We start from the raw sequence: 20,955 nt of genomic DNA, 5'->3' as shown, positions 1-20,955 counted from the left end.
AAGATAGTGCTCTGATGTGTTGGGTTTAGTGCTCGCCTGTTCCTTGGTCACAAGTGAATTCATGTCATCATACGTATAAATGCAGAAACATGTATTTATAAATACGTAAAAGGTTTAATATAAAAATCACAGGCCGATAGATTCAAACTGCATTTATTTTCATCAACTATATGCTACATTTTTTTAAAGTATCACTAAAATACAGCTTTCCTCTTTAGTAAAAATCTAGCTGCTTTTGATAAAATATAGACCAAATCTTTGTTCTCTAAAATTCAGACTTACAAAAGTAGAAAATTCATCCACATTTGCATAATTGAAATTGAGATTTATGGAAATGGAAAGCAGAAGGCATTTCATGATTCTCACCATGTGATGGCCGGTTACGATGATCACGGCATCCAAGAGGACAAACACGTCAAATCCTATAAGGTAGATTCTCTCGATCAGAATCTAAAGATTGCGCACACTAGATGCTGTATGGGGTGCACTAAAGCAGGGTTCCTCAACCTCAGCAACTTTAAGATTTAACTCCCAGAATTCTGGGAATTGAAGTCCACCCATCTTAAAGTTGCTGAGGTTGAGGAACCCCGCACTAAAGGGATCCCTTTGTTGATTTGGTAGCAAACTGATGGTAAAAAAATCCGTGATACTCAGAAGTTTGAGAATTTCCCCGAAGCAGCATTGAAAGGGCTAATTCCATATGGAAACTTAAGAAGTACTTGTGGTTGGTATCTGAACGAATTCAAATACTGTTGTGGAGGGAACATTCAAGGCATTATTCCTTCTGCACCCCATTCTCCTTCCAGTCCCATCCTCTAAAACTGGCATGCCTGGCATTCAAATGAGTCCATAGTGTGAAGCACACAGCCGGGTTTTTTTTCTTTTTAAGTTTGTTTAATAGAGTTGTAATTGTGCAGAGGTTGCCCCATCGTACCACTTGTTGACGTGACTGGAAAGAACAGTTCGACAGAGCGGACATGTCTTCTCTCTGTTAAGCCACAGAGCGATGCATTCTTCACAAAGTATGTGCTGAAAGCAGACGGGATGCTTTGGTTACAGGCACATACAAACATTAGGGAAACAATTAGAGTGTTCGGTTTACTCAGTCCTTATCTCTCGGAACGGATTCTAGGCTATGCATGGCTTAAAAAGCTGTTTCCACTCAACCATTACTAGGTAATGCCAGAGGTGCTCAGCTAAATCAAACCAATAAACGTGTGAAGCAAGAACTGGAACAACGGATATCAGCCAAACTCTTAAAACATCTCATCCTCCGTTATCCACACAGCTACTTTGAATCAGCAGCTTACAAACCCCAATTTCCTCAGCATGGTTAAGAAAAATATTGGTTTAGAAGTGCATGCAGTTTTATTGGGCAGGGTCAACATTTCTGTGTGCTGAATGCCTAGATCTGGAAGGCCAATGCTGGGCCACAAGGCTTCTCTGCCATTATTTTGAACTTACTAATGGGATCCAAAAAGACCTTTTAGATACTTCCAATTTGTTTGAAAACTCAGTTTCAGAACTGGTAATGCTTATGCGCTGGTCAGAATGCTTGGAGGTCAAAAGTCAACACTTAAGAGGCTCCAAATATTTGCAACACTGAATAAATAACTATTAGGTGCTGAAGATTTCACTTGTTACGGAAGTGCTGTTAAGATGAGAACTGCACGCAGGCACACAAGCTAGTCTTCTAATTTCTTATCCCATCTGCTAGTCTTTAGTCACAGTAGTGTGATGTGTGGCTTAGGGGCATTTGACTGTTTCTGAGTGTTACCTGGCAGAGGAGGACAACCGGCTTCTGAAACTCAGCTTGACAAATTGAGCAAAGATCATCTGCTTCAGCACGCTGTCTCTTGCTGGCCACTACTCCATAGCTCTACAAAGTGAGGAGGAAAAGTGAAATAACTTCAGATGAGCTGGAGAGAAAAGGAGAATATTAGTTTCCAGCTCCACAGGGGTTCCCCTGACCCAGAGTTACCCTCCTCTTTTGCTCACCTTAAGTCCAGGTTCCATTTTTTTTTTAATTATTATTTTGCAGCCTCTACTAAAAATACAGAAAAGATCCTCCTGGACAAAGATCAGAAGAGGCTCCAAGTATTTGGCCTGTACATTTCTGGACTTTCCAAAGCAACTGTGAGGGTATGATTAATTTTATTGATAAAAGGATAGGACTTTCAGTTGCCATCTTCTTTATTAACATAAGACCATGTGCTCACATGAGAGAGCTGACGCACACACAACATGTATCTTTGCAATACTCAGAATTTTTATCGTATACCGCCCAGAGTCATGTTTTGTGAGGTGGGCAGCTATATAAATGTGATGAGTAAATAAATAAACCAGAAGGCCATACAGCAAAGCTTGGCTGGAGGTCTACCTGCCAAGCAATTCCTTCCAACTGCTTTTATGCCACTTTATTCATCACCCTCTATGAGCAACAGACGTATCTATCACAATGATAAATAAAAAAAATTAAAAAATCTGTCCCCAAAATAATTGCCCCCAGCCATTATATTAGTATTATAATCCTATAAACCATGGCACAATGAACTGTTTCCCTTCCATTGCAGCCATTGGGACAGACTTAATGTCAGTTCTAGTGGACCTCCTGGTGCTCTCTGAGCTGGGTGGTTTGCTTGCAGACGTCTCATTACTCAACTAGGTACACCATCAGTGCTGCTGAGTGTGGGGTTTGCTGCCTGTTTATATACAGTAGCTTGCCCTGCCAGTGTGGGTGGTGGTGTGGTTTCCTCCTTGGTGGTTCCTTGCTTTGAGCCTTGTTTTCTGCCTGATTGTCTTGTGTTGATCCCTGCTTATATGAATGTTGCCTGCTGGAGGGGATGTGTTCTAGTCCTTCGGCTTCCTTCCTAGGTTTTCTATTGTCTCTTTTGAATAGTGTGTAAATGTGGTTTATCTCTATGTGTCTATTGATGGCTGATACCCTCGTCTGTCAGTCCTAGTGTTAGCCTAGAGCAGTGTTTCTCACTCTTGCTGGCTGGGAAATTCTGGGAGTTGAAGTCCACACATCTTCAAGCTGCCAAGGTTGAGAAACACTGCTTTAGAACTATTGCTGGTTTGGGGTCTTATTCAAGACTAGGAAGTTTCAGGGACTCCGTTTATCCTGTTTCCAATATCAGAGAGATTTCTGGGGCAAGATGGTATTCTGAGGTCAGAGAACTCGCTCTCTCTGCCCTTGCAAACAGAAATCCACCCTAAATTGGGATCCCCTGGATGTCTTCCCAGAGATGCCTTCCAAAACATCAGAGAACCACTGCTATAGTGTCTGTGTATGAACTGACTCACTGAACTATTCTTTTCTATCATGATTGAAATAAACATGGATTCATTTCTGAATTCCTATGAAGGATCAGACTTGTTCACCCGCAGTTCACATTTCTTTTTAGAGTATACAAATACTCACTGGTCGTGTATAAAATATCCGCAAGACCCGTCTGAAGTTTTTCAGATGTCCAAAGAAACTCAAAAGCTGAAAAGCCAAGAGAGAAAAGAACTGTAGCCTGTCCTGTAACAATAGTTCACTTGGCATTTTGGATCAAAGGCATTTTTCAGAAGAATTTGAAGTTCCTCAGTGTCATGCAACGATTACTAAAATTCCTGCTTGTGTCCTTATGAGCTTAAACCACATAAAATCAAGTCTATACATGTGCTCCTTAATATGCCAGAGACCACATCTGGCCAACCCCACATGAGCCTACAAACTAAGCAAGGTTTTCTTGGATGGGAGTCCACTACAAAATTCTAGTATAGGCCAGGCTGGGAAGGTAACTTTACTTAGATGATGGAGAACAACTCCCAGCTCAGTGCAGGAATCGTGCACCAGTGGTGACTCTAACCTCTGCTTGAAGCAAAAAAGCTAACGGGGAACCTACCACCTTCCTTAGTCAAAGGTGAGACAGACTGAATTTCTAAAAAACATTAAACCAGATAAACAGACAAGAGGACCACGTAAAGATAGGAGTAGTGCAACTCCTTTGGTGTAACAATATCTCTGATTGCCCAGCATAAAAGCAAAGAATCTATAGCCACTGATAATATCAAGGCCTGAAAGGGGATTCTGTAAAGAGGAGGTGTGCACCCATTATGCACCTACACATACATACGGATGAGGAAGCACTGTAACCGCTTTGTGTGAGATGGGTGGCTACATAAACATGACAAATAAATAAATAAAAATAAACATTTAAAGCTGTGCTTCTACTATTGCTCCATTCCTTTTAGTATAAGAGGGTCAGAAGCATATGAGTGTTTACCTTTAGTATAAGATATAGCAAAGCCAGCAAGACTCCAAAACTCCACCCTAATGTGCCATCCGATTCCCTTAAGCCAACAAAATATCGAAACCAAACAGGAACAGGAACAATCTTACAATAGCACTGGCAGAGTTCTTCTAAGAGCATATACCAGTAACCCTGTGAAAAGCAAGCGAAATGCAAAAAAGATGGGCTTTAGTGGAAATATTCATACGATGCTCATATTTCTCAGCAGGTTGCTACGTATTTTCAAGACTCAAAACACAAGTCCAGAAGCCATATGGCAAGGTATCCTTTTTGGGAGTCTGACTTTAAGTCACAAATGGGGAAAAGTGTGGGTGTAAAGGTTGCCCCCCAGTAAAAGCTTTACCTCCTTCCAGAGCAAAGAAAAGTAGCACATCAGGGAGATGGAGAAGTTAGAAATGTTTTGTCTGACCAGCTCACATTCCACAAACAGGAATTTTTGACAAATTTTCCACCTGCAATTTGAACTTGTCCAATTTAGTCAGGGTTTCACAATGGAATTTCATTTCCCATCCAGCATATGATCCAAGTGAATGGGAACAATGCAAGAAGATACCCATTCCTATCAATTGGACAAGCACAGAAGACTGTAGAAGGTAAAGCTTGTTTATTGTTAGGTATCTCCTATCATTTGGTGAAGAATTGCACTGTATATAAAGCTTTTGCAAAGCTCTCATTTTCTTAGATATAATACTGAACTGAGAGCCAGTCTGATGTACTAGTTAAAGCATCGGGCTAGAAACCAGTAGACTGTGATTCTAGTCCTGCCTTAGGCACAAAGCCAGCTGGGAGACTTTGGGCCAGTCCCACCCAGCCCGAGGAAGAAGGCAGAGGCAAATCACTTGCAAAAAATGTTGTCAAGTGGACTTACTTACAGACTTGTTTCTAGTAATGCAAAGAAATTTCTTTAGGCATCTAGGCAGTACAGGTAATCCTTGTTTAGTGACCACAATTGGGACCAGAAACTCAGTCATTAAGTGAAGCGATTGGTAAGTGAAACCGCATCTGTGCTTATGATCTTCCTTAAGCTTTCCTTTGCTTACAGACCTGAGAAGGTTGTAAATGCAAGGATTGGTCGCAAAGTTACTTTTTCATCACTGTTGTAACTGCGAATGGTCACTAAATGAGGACTACCTGTATTCCAGAGCCATTTTACAAAGATCAGCACAGCCGTCCCTGTGTGGGTACCTGGTGGAGGCTTATTAGAAATGATTCAAGTTTTGGTTGAAATACATCTATAGGCACTGCGAGGAGGAAAACTCTGCATTGTCACTATTTTTTTACCTGGTAAAGCTTTTGGACCAATTTAAAAATCTGGATCTCTGCTGATCAAGCAGGATTTTCATAGCCTACTTTTAACAAGATCATATTTAATGATTTAGAAAGCAATCAAAATTTATCAAGTCATTAAACCTTCTGTTCTCCTCCTAATTGTTTAAGCCCAATGAAATACTGCTGTTCTTCAGTCATAGCTCAAAGCATTATGAGACGTCAGCATTAATATCAAACTGTCAGTACTTTGTCACAGATCTTTCACCGCTAATTACTAAATGCACTTAACAGCGCATGTTGATATTTCAACCATGCTTGGGGCCAGTGGCATTTATGGCATCCATTATTAATGAAGATATTAACCCCACCCTTGCATCAGAGCTTTTTTCCCAGGCTATAAAAATCAGAAAGTATGGGGGGAAATTATGACAGAAGCAGTGTGATGTGGAGAGCGTGAAGAGAGATGTTTTTCTACATCTTTCGAATGCTAAGTCCGGATGCCACTGGGAGGTGGAAGGTTTAGGACAGACAACAGGAAGGACTTCTTCACACATTTATGGTTAAACTATGGAAATTTCTGCCACACAATAACAGGTCATGGACAAGCAGACCAGAGTCTACTGGACATGATAGCTGCCTGCCTCTAACTACGTGACTGAGAGGCATCAGGCCTCTAAATACCAACCACTGGAGAACAGCAGCAGAAGACAAATGGCCTATTCCTGACCTTCCAAAAAGCCATTTGGCTGGCCGCTGGGAAAGAAGATGCTGGATTAAATATACTTTTGGTCTGAGCCAGCAGGGCTGGGCTAAAACATCTCTATGCTACTTTTCCTGGTAAGGTGGTTTGCAACCACTTGTTCCCCACCTCTGCTATTGCTTTGTTTCATTCTTGTGATCCAAGCCATTCAGGGAACACACAGTAGATATGAAAATACCACGCAGCCAATTATTTTTGACTAGGTGCTGATGGTTATAAAGGCAAATGGGTCTTATTTCAAGAAAGTACAAGGCTTCCCATGTTGGTCAAATGGGCATTACTGATCAGTGTTGAATCTGCACCCAGGACAGGGAAAAGAGCTTTCTTTGACTCTGACCAATGGGCCCCCTTTCAAATGCACCAATATAAAATATCTCACTTTCAGGTCAATATTTGCACTCCCTGATGAAAAGGAACACTTCCTTGGAAATGGGTTAAGATCGCAAAAACTCCTCTTGTCAAATGCAACACAATAATGACGTTAAAAACAGCCATGTGCTTACCTTGGATTTAAAAGACATGATAAAACAAGGCAGCAGGAGAATCATGCATTTGGAGCTCATGAAGAGAAACTTCAAAACAAAGTCTGTGATTCCCACAATCCACAGGACCTCCCAGAAGTTCAAAAAATTCACCGTAGGACTTAAAAGGACCAGGCTTTGAAGAAAAACAATAAAAACAGCAGAGGGTTAAAAGTAATTTTGATATAGTAATGGCATGGCTCGTTAGCAGACCGAACAGGAAAAATAATGGAGGGAGGAGGAAGCCAAATGGAGCTGACAGAGGAAAGGACAGAGACAAAATCATTTCATTTTTCCAGACGTATCATTTGCTGGTTCCAACTATTTTAAGACATAGCATGACATGCTCATTGTAGGTGAGAGTTGTCAGTTAGGGTTAGGGTTAGGTGATCTCGAGTTCTAGGACTGCCGAATAAAATTTACTGTTTGCTTCCTCCTTTATACACCGTTGACCGTGTTCTTTGACAACGGGGTTTGGTGTTGTGGTTTGAAAATTAATGCTCCTCGAACAAAGGAATGTCATTTCACTGATATGGGGGATTAGTCTGTGTTGAATTACCTGTAATGAAGGGACTGAGAGTAGAAGGTGTAATACAGGAGAACAGACGATCCCGTCAGGAACAGCAGCAACCAGGTACACCGTAGCCTGGAGCACCTTTCCTGCAAGAGAAGAATTTTAGAAAGCGTCAGTCACTCGATAGCTTAACATGGTTAAACACAAGATGCAGAGCAAGTCATGTCTTGTAGTTTTCCAGGACAAACCATTTCAATAAACTTCTGAGCTGCACTGTGATCAGAGCTTCTGAATTAACTGTTTACGTGCCATCATATTGGTAGCGACCACATAAATAAGATTTTCTCCAGGACGATCTGGCCCCAACCTGGTCCTTCAGATTTTCTGAGGTGCCCCATCCCTGCTATATCTGAGTCCCTCCAGCTAGCTGCTGGTCACTGTTCTCTTTCCTTCCACCTTTCCCAGCATTACAGCCTTTTCCAGAGAGCTAGATCTTCGCATAATGTGTCCAAAGTAGGATTATTTGAGCCTGGTCATTTGTGGAAGAGAACTTCATCTAAATCCTATTAACAAAGAGATTTTCTTTTAACAAACACCCACATTAAAGGGCAGGGGTGGACACAGACATTACTGCTGCTAAGGGAGATGCCATCAGTTACTAACTCTGACGTGCTACATATTGTAATGGGCAGTAGGAATAATCTGGAGGAATAGGAGGAACAGCTGCAATCAAGAAAATAGTCAGATAAAAGAAATCTGAGTCTGAGGCAGAAAGGTAATTTGAGAAAGCGTCTCAGACATCGCCCTCCCTAGTTTTCACAAAGATTCAAGGAGGGAGGGGGGGAGCGTATTCAGATGAACAAGATTCAGTTACTGTAACTTTATAATAAAAGTAATACAGTATTAGCATTCATAACTTTGGTTTCCTAGTCTGGTCTACCTTGAAGGGCTGACACACACTTAGTTGGAAAAAGACACTGAATGTTGGTTAATGTGTTCCCAATAGACCTGACACAGTACACTGTTTTGTGTGTGGTTTGTTTAAGCCAAATCTATTAAGTGGACTTAGGTAAACTGATTACATTGGCGATCACAGAACTGAAAGATTACGAATTGTTCTAAAGGGTTCACAAGCTTTCTCTAACCATGATAACTAGTCTCACAGGAAATGAAGGAACATAATAGATAATAAATATCATGTAGAGTATGGTTCTATGAAACATCTGCACAGGCAAGAGAATTGTAACTTGACTGTTACATTTCTTGTTAGGATTTCAGTGTTCAAAAATGTACATCACAACTATGACTACTGCAATGCATTCTGTGTGGGACTGCCCTTGAAGACTATCCAGAAACTGCAATTAGCACAGAATGAGGCCGCCCATTGCTAATGGGGACAATCAGGTATAGCCACAGAAAATCAGGATCGTGGGACCTGCGCTGGCTGCCAACTAGTTTCTAGGTACAGTTCAAAGCACTGGTGATAAGCTATAAAGTCCTACATGGCTTCAAGGGGCCTGGTTATCTGAGAGGCCACTTACTCCAAATAGGACCTGCCTGGCCAAGGTGTGCCAGCTCATGTGAGACCCAGCAGAACAGGAGGCAAGCATTTTCTGCAGCAGTTCTCTTCTTGTGGAACTCCTTACCACTGGGCAAGGTGCTTAAAATGTGGCTTTTTCAAAGAGGATGGGGGAACAAGGATGAGATGTACCTGGGCTCTATCATGGTGCTTTCTGTATGAAGGCAATGTACTAGTTGTTATGACAGAGAGAGACCGACTGGTGTGGTGGTGAAGGTGCTGGCCTAGAAACCAGGAAGCCATCAGTTCTAGGCCTACCTTAGGCATGGAAGTTGGCTGGGTGACTTTGGGCCAGTCCCTCTCTCTCAGCCTTACCTACCTCATAAGGTGGTTGTTGTGGGAAAAAGAGAGGAGGGAGAAGTATTAGGGAGGTTCACTACCTTGAGTTGACTTTATCTATCTATCTGTCTGTCTGTCTGTCTGTCTGTCTAGTTGACTCTATCTATCTATCTATCTATCTATCTATCTATCTATCTATCTATCTATCTATCTATCTATCTACCTACCTACCTACCTACCTACCTACCTACCTACCTACCTACCTAAAAATATAATGCATAATATTTAAAAATGCTATAGGCTATGATATTATGATACTTTTGATTATCCTTCTGATATTATTGTATTTATTGAACTGATTTTCTGCCGTATGCCACTTAAGACTCAGAACGATTGAAGCAGCATAAACAGGAACCCTGGGTTCAAGTGAAATTTAAGTGGTGTTCTCACTGATCAGCGTTCCTTAAAATAAGTAACATATTCAGATATATTTAAATCTCCTGCTCAATTTTGGTAAATAAAGGAATACCACTTTTAAGAACATGCCCTATCTATCACATTTATATACCATCTTTTGTTACTGTGTCTGCCCTATAAAAAGCTAGGCCATTCAACCCTGCTGGTTATCAGAAAGCGCTGAAGACTGTGATTGGGGGTCAGGTAGTCGGAGCTGTTGGCATGATGAGGGTTGAATTTATTATAAAGTGAGTTTTTATCTTGGCTGCGTAGGGATTTTTTTTTAACGTTGTTCTATTATATATTTGAATTACGCTTTTTAATTGGTTGTTAGATGTCTAGAGTTACAATAGTAAAATCTTTCCAGCTGTCACCAGTGGTACAACATGTGGCCCAATCACTGCAGGGCCACTAAAACGGAATGAGCAAAAATAAAATTGTCCAATATATAAAACAGCGGAAGAGCGAGAAGACGAGAAAGCACAGGGAGGCCTGTCTGCAACTCTTCACGGGCATCTTGTCTGTGCGCGAGATGCCAGCAATGAGGTGTTTTCAAGGCCTCAACGTAGCTTTACTTTAACTGACTTGTAAATTTGTAAGATGGTTTTATTTCTGTTTGCTGCCCAGGGTTCCCATGGTAGATGGGCAGCCGTATAAAGGTAATAAACAAACAAACATGGGGGTATTTCCATCATGATAACTCAGTTTGCAACAGAGCATATTGGATCAAAGACATGGAATAGTGTAGTTCAGAGGTGTCTGCAGCATATGGTCAAAAAAGTCAAGATGGCAGCCACCACAGTGCAATGGAACTTCTGCTTGTTGTTCAACCCCCATGAAAAACAAAGGTTTGGACGCACCTTCACGGCCGTCTTGACTTTTTCAACCATGCTCTGCAGACGTGGCCAACTACATTCTATTCCCCTGTTCTTATATTAAATGTTTGAAAGAAATATTTGGATAGATATTTGTAACTAAACTATAACTAAATATCTCTGGATAGAACCATAAAGGCAGAAGTCTTCCCAGTGGTCTGGTGATACAAGGTGTCTCCCCCCCAGATAGGAAATCTCCTTATTCTGGGCCAGACTGCAGAGCCCTTTTGCTTGGGTTACAACAGTGTTTCTCGACCTTGGCGGCCTTCAAATGTGTGGACTTCAATTCCCAGAATTCCCCAGCCAGCCCTGCTGGCTGGGGAATTCTGGGAGATGAAGTCCATACATATGAAAGCTGCCAAGGTCGAGAAACACTGGGTTACAACCTCCATTTTTTAAACTGCAGTTGTGCCAAACTCAGCATAAATCCCACTCAAGCAAAGCAGGGGTTTGATGGCTAACCCCTACACCTATTCCAGCAGCTTTTCCCCTTTGCTTCAGCTTTTGGAGGGGAGCCACACCAAATTATCATTGGGTAGTTTCTCCAACTTGGCTGTCACAAGTAAAATTCCCAGAGTTTTATCCTGGTTTGTGCAAAATTGGGCCTTTGGGCTCTAGTCTGATGTGAGCAGGACGCCAAAGGTTTTCTCACTGTTAGCTCTTCCAGGCAAAACCCAGCTGGGAGGAAGACGAAAGCACCACCTTTCATGCCAGGGGGGAATAAGTGAAGGAGAAGCCGTTCACCCTCTCTTTGGGAAAAAAGTGGGGTGTTTTTCTCCATGCTTGACTTTGGCAGAAAGGTTCTGCTGGGTTCTTCCACAAAAGCTGGGACTGGGGGGAAGGAGCAGCCTCCAAGAACGCCTTGGCTCCCCAACGCTTGTGAATCCCTGTTGGTTGTTTTCCGGTGTCATGCTGACTTTTCCTCTTCTGGATGTCTACAACCTAAAGACTTTTTATCGTTCTCGCTTTTAAAATGGAAGCTGCCCGGAGTTGTTTGGAGTTGGGTGGCCTCTAAACTATATATATATATATATATAAATAAATAAAGTTAGTTTATTGAAATAACCCAGTGGCCTGCACGTATTTAATTTGAAACTTCTCAACATGTTTATCTAAGAAGTCCCAGGTCAGTATTTAGCGAATGAACATGTTTAAAAAAAAGGCCTGTAAAAAAACCCCCCCTACACTATTTAATAGCTTGGTATAACGAAAGTTAACACCACACTCTATATTTCTGTCCAGAATGTATCGATCTCCTGAGTAAAATTAAGCTTTAAAAATACTTACAACCTTGCTGGAGGAATCGATACTTACTCTTAGGAAAACCTGATTTACAATGGCTTTGTTTGCATACATAAAAGTTGTGAGCAGCCCAATTCCCAGAGAAATGCCTGTCAGGAAAAAAGGGTCAATTATACAAGCAAAAAAGGAAAAGAAAAGAAAATGAACCAAATAATAATAATAATAATGCACTGAACTGAAGTTTCTTTAAAAAAAATGGCAAAATTAAGCAAGAATTGCATGCGGTAACATTAATGCTCTCTTGGACAATGAAACGAACACAACTGGCCATTCTGTACACAGGGCACCACAGCCCTGAAGCGAAACAAAATCCTATACAATTAATTAGATTAGTGAGAATCCCAGTGCTGAACTACTAAAGAGCATGTTTGCAGCTCTCATAATGGAGAGATTCAAATATCTCAGGGGAAAACCTGGTAAAGGGCATGTTTTGGCTGTGTGTTCCTACCTAGCAAGTTCTCTACCTTATTCTTCCCTGTCCCCGGCACCATTACGCAACGAAGACAGAGCACAAAATCCAGAAGGAACAGGAACTCAAATCGGGACAGCCTATACTCAGTAAATCAGTTAGATTAGAGCCAACGGAGTCAACTTTATGAAACTATTTTTAAAGTGCGTAACATAGCCACGTTTGTTCAGATAGCACGACCTCAAATCTTTCATATGCAGCTCTACCTGGCTTTTAAAAAGTCGCTCTCTTAGCAAATTGCCAGGACTAAATATAACATTATAAATTTAATATATAAAATAAAATAAAATAAAATAAAATAAACTTCCAGATGACCAGCAGCAGGATGGCCATCAGTTAACAAAGGAGGGGCGTGCAACGGTTAGAGAGGAGAACTGGTTCAGTTCACACTGGATCGTGGATTATTCACCTTGGGGATTTAGGACAGTCGCTATCCCGTGGCATAAGCTGCCACACAAACTTATTGTAAGGCAAAAGGGGCAGGTTTTTTGCTCCATAAATAAATATGGAAAATGAGGTTTGGGTATCAGCCTTGGATCTAATGGCCCAATTTGGATGTTTATTTTGAAACAAAATCTCCCTCCGCATTCAGTATAGTATCACAGCTGCCACAAAGGAGTGTTCTATGGCAGTGCTTCTCAACCTCAGCAACTTTAAGGTGTGTGGGCTTCAACTCCCAGAATCCCCCAGCCAGCCATGCTGGCTGGGGAATTCTGGGAGTTGAAGTCCACACACCTTAAAGTTGCTGAGGTTGAGCAACACTGTTCTATAGGATTCTTCTTGAAGGGAATCTGTGTATTCTGATACAGCAGGCTCTCTACATCCTAGCACTGCCATGAGCTGAGAGTCCCTGTGTATATGGCAACAAAAGAACAAAAAAAAATTTAAAACAAATAAAAAAAAACACTCTAGGTCCTCATTAGCATTTTTTTTCACTGGAGGTACCTAAAACAGGAGAAAAGAGCAGGAATGGCATCAAAAGTCACTTTTAGGTGAGATGGGCGGCTGTATAAATACGATAAAAATAAAAATAAAACAGGTGGACCTCTGCCCCCCTCAAAATGGGGAAACTAAACTTCAAGATGAAGCTGAGAACCAAAAATCCGAATGTGGAAAGCGATGCCCCAAACGGGGACCATTTAGGCTTCTGTTCCTTTTACTGAGGGAGCTGAAAACGGGAGAAATTGTCAAAAACAATTGTGTTTCTTATTACAATATAATCATGGAAAATCAGCCTCTTCGCTGAGACCAGGCATCGCCAATCTGGTAGACAGAGAGGACTACAGCTCCCATCAGCCCCAGCGTAAGGAAGGCACCAGATTGCATAAAGCCAGCTCAGAGCAACTGGTAGAACAGAGTTTGATCTGAAACAGGTTCAGTTACATCAGTTTGATAATGCAGGTTTATGCTTCGTAATTGCAATTGACTATCTTGGTTACTCTGTGGGTATTTTTAAACCATTGTTAGCATTCTACTAACAAGCTTCCATTTACTGGTGATAAAAATGTGTATCCTCAAATGAGGTAGTCATTTTTTTTTCCAGTGCTCCTGAAGGAGATAGAACAAAACACAGGACGCTTGTAATTTTCAAATAAATGTTGCAATTTGCAACACTTTTTATAGCTTAGGGCTTTCTCCTGATTTTGGTTTGGAGTTTGTGCAGAAGCAGAGAAAGAGAAACCATTTTGTTTGTACTTGGCACAATTTATAAAATCAGTTTTGGGTAACACAATTCAAGATAGATATTAAAAAATAGGAAACTATTCAAAAGGACTCTAAACCTGGTTTGAATTTTCAATTCAAAACTCCTCAGAAAAGAGGGGAATGTGATCTTCTCTATTGTGGACAGAAGGAAAAGGTTTAAACTTAGCTTCCATGAGGCCTTAATTCCACAAGACTATAAAATAAGATACTGAGGATCTTTTAAAGTTAAAAAAAATGTTTAAATCCATGCCTAATTTTTAAAGCAAGTTTCTGGCGTTTGTGGTTGAAACAACATGACCAGAAGCACTTGGGGAGGTCTCAGAAGTCCCAAATCAGGTATCAAAATTATGAAAACCAAGGGAAAAAAAAGATGGAAACTTAATTGGCATGCTTAATTTATACAGGTTGTAGAATTTAGCTGAGTTTCACACTGGATTTTTAGGGTTCAAAACCTCTGATTTTGAGGTCCACACTGGTCCACACCCAACCCATTCTTCACTTTCAAATGCACTCTTAAAAAAACAGCAGTTTCTAAAACACCAGTATGTTGATACACTACCAATTATATGCTGCATGAGAACTTTGATGGACAAAATCAAGATGTACGGGACACTCCTGTGCAGCCACTGAAGGAGGTATTTGAACTCAGAGAGAGAACTGTCCCTTTGTTCTTCCATAGCTGAACCCCCAGGATGACCTCCTCTCGCTTCACCGGGCGACTGGCCATGCGGTCGACTATGAGTCCCCAACCGCAAATGTTGCCTGGAGCCAGCATTTACCTCGGGCTCCCCAGTAGCTGAGGTTACTTGAATGTGAACATCCCCTCCATGCTGGCAAGGTTCTTCTCCTGGCAACCTTGTGGCATGAGCGCCCTGGGAGGAGGAGCTATTACTGTGGCCATCGTTGGGTACACCATGCCGAACATTCGAGTTGGACTGCATGGTACAGAACTGGTGGTGATCTGCTTCAAATTTCTGGATTTGGGTGTAATGATTCCTAAAAGGAACAAAGAAATGAATTATTAAGGAGAGAACCAGCATGAGTTAGGAATGAAATAATCTACTATTAGTGAACAACTACAACCAACTATGGAGGTTGGAGGGTTCTCCATCATGGGAGGTCTTTAAGAGTCTGGACAGCCACCTCCCAGCAGTGATTTTATTGGTTTCCCCACACTTTGCAGAGGGTTGGACTAGATGCTGGCTGGGGAATTCTGGGAGTTGAGGTCCACCCATCTTAAAGTTGCCAAGTTTGAAAAACATTGGACTAGGTGAACCTTGGGATCCCTTCCAACTCTACAATTCTATGATTTTATAGTTTCCATGGCCCCAGAAACAAGTTCAGAAATAACAAATATAAGTTGCAGCTACCTAGATTTTGTTTAAATAAAAGAAAAGACTTCCTGATGGTCAAGAACAATCTATCTAGGGAGGTTGTGAGGTGCTAAGAAGGATGGTTTAAGTGATTTTCTTGCAATGTTGCAGAGAATTGGACTAGATGGTCCTTATGATCCATTCCAACTCTACAATTCCATAATTATAATTGTTCTTCAAATGTATATGCCATCAATTGCATTTAGACTCATGGCAGTTTATGCAAGTTTATGCAGTGACCAGGCGGGCAACATTTGGATGTCTGAATGCTTCCCCATGGCACATGCGGCTTGCCCTCACATAGTAAACTTTCAGTCACTGGCTAAGTCTTTTCTATTCCCCCGCCTTTTACAATATTTTGAGATACGATTTTAATCCCTGCAGTGTGCTTTTAACTGCCATCTCTGAAAGCATTTTCCATTCTTGCAATTATTTCATGCTGGCCTGGCAACTTTATCCATTTTAGATTGTGCTCTCAGGGGGATGGAGACTACTGCCAATCCAAAGTTGTAAGACTGAGACAGGAAAGAGCAGCGGCCAGATTTTTTGTAAGGCAATCCCTTAGGGCAGTGTTTCTCAACCTCAGCAGCTTTAAGATGGGTGGACTTCAACTCCCAGAATTCCCCAGCCAGCCATGCTGGCTGGGGAATTCTGGGAGTTGAAGTCCACCCATCTTAAAGCGGCCGAGGTTGAGAAACACTACCTTAAAGAACTCTCACGCAGCTACCCATGAACGGTACTCAAACTTACCAAGGACAGGGCCTATGCTACTATATATTTGCTTGCTTGTTTAATTCATAAAATGCCCCATAAAATGATCCCTCTAGTCCTTCTTCAGAACAATTTAAAATACAGTGAAGATGGCACAAAACAAAAGCACCGTATAAATCATCCCTTTTGTTGCCACTGTAAGATATATATTTATATTTATATTTATTTATTTATTTATATATCAAGTTTGTCACTGCCCATCTCGTTAAAAAGCGACTCTGGGCAGTTTACGGAGAAGATAAAATTAATTAACAATACAATATAAAAGTAGTCCTGAATAAACAATAAATATATTCCAAGAATTAATGGTAATTGGTGAGTAGCTCGGGGAGTGTCATCAGGGCGCCAGCCACCCTCAGGACTGATTAAAACTCTTCTTGCCCCACGCAAGTTGGCCGAGCCAGGTCTTTAGTCCTTTCCGGAAAGCCGGGAGAGTAGGGGCCTGCCGCACCTCTGGGGGGAGAGTGTTCCAGAGGACGGGGGCAGCGGCAGAGAAGGGTCTCCTCCTGGGCCCCGCCAGCCGACCTTCTCTTGCTGGCGGGGTCCGTAACACGCCCTCTCTGCCTGACTGGGTGGGACAGGTTGATGTGATGGGGGTGAGATGGTCCCTCAGGTAGCCTGGACCCGTGCCATGTAGGGCTTTAAAGGTGATAACCAACACCTTGAATTGGACCCGGAAGCAAACTGGGACCCAGTGCAGCTCCCGCAGTAAAGGTGTTACATGTGCCATCCTTGGGGCGCCCAAGATTGTCCGCACGCCTGCATTTCACAACAGCTGTAGCTGTTCAAGGTCACAGACCTTCTCCAGTATGGAAGCTGTTTTAGACCACCAGACTGGATATAATCGCAGCATTTATGAATCCAGCCAGCTCAGTCTATACACAAATAGGTCCTCAAACACAGAACCAGTTTATCAAGAAAAGGTTCAGCCTTTCCAGGTTTAGGAAATAGACTGGAGTTTAACAAATTGAAACAATTAGACGGAGGTGGTTAACTTTTCAACAGTTGCGAGACCCGTGGTAGCCTGTTATTCCAAACATGAATTCAGCAAATTTATTATTAAAATCATCTACTGAAGCATCCAGGAAATGTCAGGTGGTGAGCCTATTACCAAGAGAATTCTTGTAATTCTCTAACCTGGGTTTTTATATGGGAGTTTTATTTTATTCTTATTTACTATTCAATTTATTAGTCACCCCAATCGCCAAAGCAACTTTCACCACCTGGAATCCCAACTTTTAATTTGGAGATAAAACTCCGGAAATTGCTTTAAGCCCATTAAAAAGCATTTCACTTCATAGTGTTTACCACCATTTAATTAGGATCCGTTCTACCTACAGAAATTTCCACACCATGAAGCGAAGGTTCTAGAGACCAGCTAAGATTGGAGAAACCCAGGTTGACCCCCCCCTAAGTGGCTATAAAGGACATTAAGTGACAATAATATCTATATAAATATGATAAATAAATAAATAAAGTGACAATAAACCAGTCGGCTAAACCTCCCTCACAGAGTTATTAAGAGCAGAAAAGGAGGGGAGATGAATTCCTTGGAAGAAAGGCACGATAAAAATTTAAATGTAAATAAACAAATGAATCTAACAGGCTAGCGTTTGTTTTCTTAAATCCCGAATTTCCTTTTTTGGTCGTGGTGGTGGGGGCAACAAACAAGAAGTCCTCAACAAAGCAAGAGGGAAGAATGACCTGATTCGCACAACATGCTAAACCATGTGTTATGGTTTTAATGAGGATTCATTGAGTAAGCCACAACTGGGTGCATTCACATAGCATACAAAGACATAAATTAAGGTTTATAAACCATGGAGACTGGCTGGCACAATCTACGAGCCCTGATATGTTGGGATGGGGGAACCAGCCAACATGATGAAATGAGGCATCCTTTCAACCTAGATCAGACAAACTCCTGGAGAACAGAATGAAAAAAATCAAGCTTCTGGGTCCTGCAAAGGGAGCACAGGCAATCTGGGGCTGTCCAGATGTTTTGGACTACAACTCCCATGATTTCCAGCCCACAGCCAGGCTTATGACATTCCCCCAAATCTACTTTTTAAGTGCCACCATTGTTGAAAAGGTGACATTTCAGATGTTGTGAGTTAGCCAGCAACCAACCTCTTTAACCCCGAATGAGGGTGTGGGGGCTTTGAGGAAAGCATTGGCCCCACCACCTCTTTTCGGAAGACATTCAGCCCTGTTTTGCACAGTCAGTATTGCATCGCTGGAGAAGGGAGTTAAAGTAAGCCTTTTTCGGAGAAAGATGTTAATCGCTGCTCCCATTCTCATTGTGACCAACAGAACACCTAATAATAGTAATTCTCCCCATCCTCTTTGGCTCCAGGGCTCAGCCCCCAATCCTGTTTGAAAGGCCGGGCACGACTGGAGCAACCAGAATGGCAGGAACCACAATGCCCCTAAGCAAGGGCAGATCCCAGGCAGGCCCTGGCTGCAACATCTCTCATCCCAAAGAGCCATACTGGGGGCTCGCAGGGAATTGGGAGCCCAGGCCTTAAAACTTGGGTGGATGGTTCTCTTCCAGCCCTCTGAGGCCAGTTCCTGGTCACCTCAAGGACACGGCCAGACACTTCCACAGGTGGCGTGTGGCTGATGACCTCCAGGAGGATCCATCGATTTCCCAGTCTAGACCAGTGTTTCCCAACCTTGGCCATTTTAAGATGGGTGGACTTCCACTCCCAGAATTCCCCAGCCAGCCTGCTGGCTGGGGAGTTCTGGGAGTGGAAGTCCACCCACCTCAAAGCCTGCTGGCTGGGGAGTTCTGGGACTGGAAGTCCACCCACCTTAAAACCGCCAAGGTTGGGAAACACTGGTTTACATCACAGCCCTACGTGGGGGTTACCTGGTGGTTGCCCTCTCCCCCCGCCCAAGGGATGATGGGAGTCGTAGTCTGGCACCTCGCAAGCCCGCCAGGACGGGGGACGCAGGGCCGGCCGAGGCCTTGGACCAGACGCGCCGCTCCTGCCCGCCTTCCCGGCGGCGGCGGCGGCGGCGGCCCTTCCCGCCCCGTAGCCCCGCCACCCACCTCTCATAGCGCGGCCGGAGCTTCATGGCGAGGCCGGTCCTGGAGGCCCGGGCCTCGCCTCCGCCTCCATGCCAGCCGCCAGGGCTCCCCACCAAGCGCCAGCCTCCGACCGACCGAGGACGGGCTCACTCCGACTACCGGCTCCGCGGAGGAAGAGGAGTGGCCGCGCCGGCCGGAGGAGGAGAGCAGGCCCGGAGCGCCGGTCGCCGCGGCAACGGGGGCGGGGCCGCGGGGGGCGGCGCTTGCGTGGGCGGGGCCGCGGGGCCGGGCGGGGCTTGGCTCCAGCTGGCCCGTCGCCTCTCGGCTGCTGGACGAGAAACGATTCTGGATTCGGGCTGCTCGGATGCAGCCGCGCTGGCAAGAGGAAGGAAGGATCCCCCGCCAGGTCACGAACTCATAAATAAAAGAAAAGCAAGCTCAGAATGAATGCTTTCTGAAGGGGAGTGAGGGAAATGGGTCAAAGGTAATATACTCTTTGGACCAAAGTGGACGCCTTCATGCTCACTGATGACTTTCTTCTCATTAGTCCTGGAGGAAAGTCAGAGAAAAATCTTCTCCGGCCAGAAAATCAGGAAGAGTCCGGGAGCCCCTTTTCCGGCTAAAAATTTATCCAAAGGCTGAATCTTGGGCGAGTTTCTGCTCCTTTCCTCAGATGCAATGCAGTGGCTAGACTGATTTAGGGTTTAAATAACTTCTTCTTTCTTATTCTTATTTTGTTCTTATAACTTCTTCTTCTTCTTCTTCTTCTTCTTCTTCTTCTTCTTCTTCTTCTTCTTCTTCTTCTTCTTCTTCTTCTTCTTCTTCTTCTTCTTCTTCTTCTTCTTCTTCTTCTTCTTCTTCTTCTTCTTCTTCTTCTTCTTCTTCTTATTATTATTATTATTATTATTATTATTATTATTATTTTGTTCTTATACAGTTCACCTTATTTCCCTTTTGGAATAAGTTCCTAATGGTTTAGCCCCTTCCCCAACTAACACCTTTTATTCAAAGGCAAAAATTTCGATTAGCTACAGCTGCACTTCTCAACCTCGCAGACTTTAGGAAGTGTGGACTTCAACTCCCAGAATCCCTCAGCCAACCAGCAGGGAATTCTGGGAGTGGAAGTCCACACCTCTGAAAATTGCCAAGGTTGAGAAATACTGTACTAGAATCTTAGCATAGTCTGGGTGTAAATCATAGGGTTTGTACCGTGAGCCACCAATTTGTGAAAACAAATACAAATTTGTAAAATACGGTTAAACTGTAACCAAAGCTTCTTCCATCCAAGAACACTCTGACATGTATGTGGTTCTTTATCCCAAAGGAGCAGAATGAGATAAAATTTGTCTGATCTGCTTGGGTAATCTTGTGGTGTAAGCCAGCGGTATCTGCATGCATCGTGCATATAAAAAGAGAGGGGCTTTGATCGCATGGATGTGGCTGCCATCTTGACTTTTTTGCCCTCTCCCTGCAGACCCCTGTATAGGACTAATGCATTTTAAATACAAAGGATGATAGAAAGGGCAGTATAATGAAATATAATTCATTCTTTTGCACGAGGATATCACGAGGCATGTTTTCATTTGCTCCTTGTCCCTGCTACCAATGGCCTGAACATTTTCCTTCTGACAATCCATGGAGTCAATCATAATTGCTGGAAATGCGCTGGGTGGAATGCTGCTGTTTTGGGGCGTGAAATATGCAAAAATTGTGCATGCACCCTAAAATGGGTTGAAGTATTGTACAAA

General features: G+C 42.9%; 1 protein-coding gene across 1 annotated transcript; it reads right to left on the bottom strand.

Annotated features, from left to right (window-relative positions):
• Positions 1-583: 583 nt before the first annotated feature.
• Positions 584-19,454, bottom strand: RNFT1 (ring finger protein, transmembrane 1). Its single transcript, XM_088152328.1, has 9 exons — positions 19,229-19,454; positions 14,589-15,025; positions 11,869-11,945; positions 7,411-7,511; positions 6,834-6,987; positions 4,275-4,433; positions 3,425-3,490; positions 1,778-1,879; positions 584-1,029 (listed from the first exon to the last, which is right to left on the bottom strand). Exons 1-9 carry the CDS (start codon positions 19,252-19,254, stop codon positions 895-897), a joined length of 1,257 nt encoding a protein of 418 aa, XP_088008454.1. The 5' UTR covers positions 19,255-19,454; the 3' UTR covers positions 584-894.
• Positions 19,455-20,955: the final 1,501 nt, after the last annotated feature.

This window comes from Python bivittatus, unplaced genomic scaffold (assembly GCF_059951505.1).
Source record: "Python bivittatus isolate LINGU-HERP-01145 unplaced genomic scaffold, Pbiv_v1 ctg000690_np1212, whole genome shotgun sequence".
NCBI classification, from domain to species: Eukaryota; Metazoa; Chordata; class Lepidosauria; order Squamata; family Pythonidae; genus Python; species Python bivittatus.
Note: the sequence above shows the minus strand (reverse complement) of the source record. Positions and strands in the feature narration are given on the sequence as shown.

Coding starts and splice junctions, on each gene's coding strand:
- RNFT1 (XM_088152328.1), bottom strand. CDS start 19,254: ATGAAGCTCCGGCCGCGCTATGAGAG. Junction 7,512..11,868: donor TAAATCAGGTTTTCCTAAGA/GTAAGTATCGAT, acceptor CTTCTCTTGCAG/GAAAGGTGCTCCAGGCTACG. Junction 6,988..7,410: donor TCTCAGTCCCTTCATTACAG/GTAATTCAACAC, acceptor TTTTCTTCAAAG/CCTGGTCCTTTTAAGTCCTA.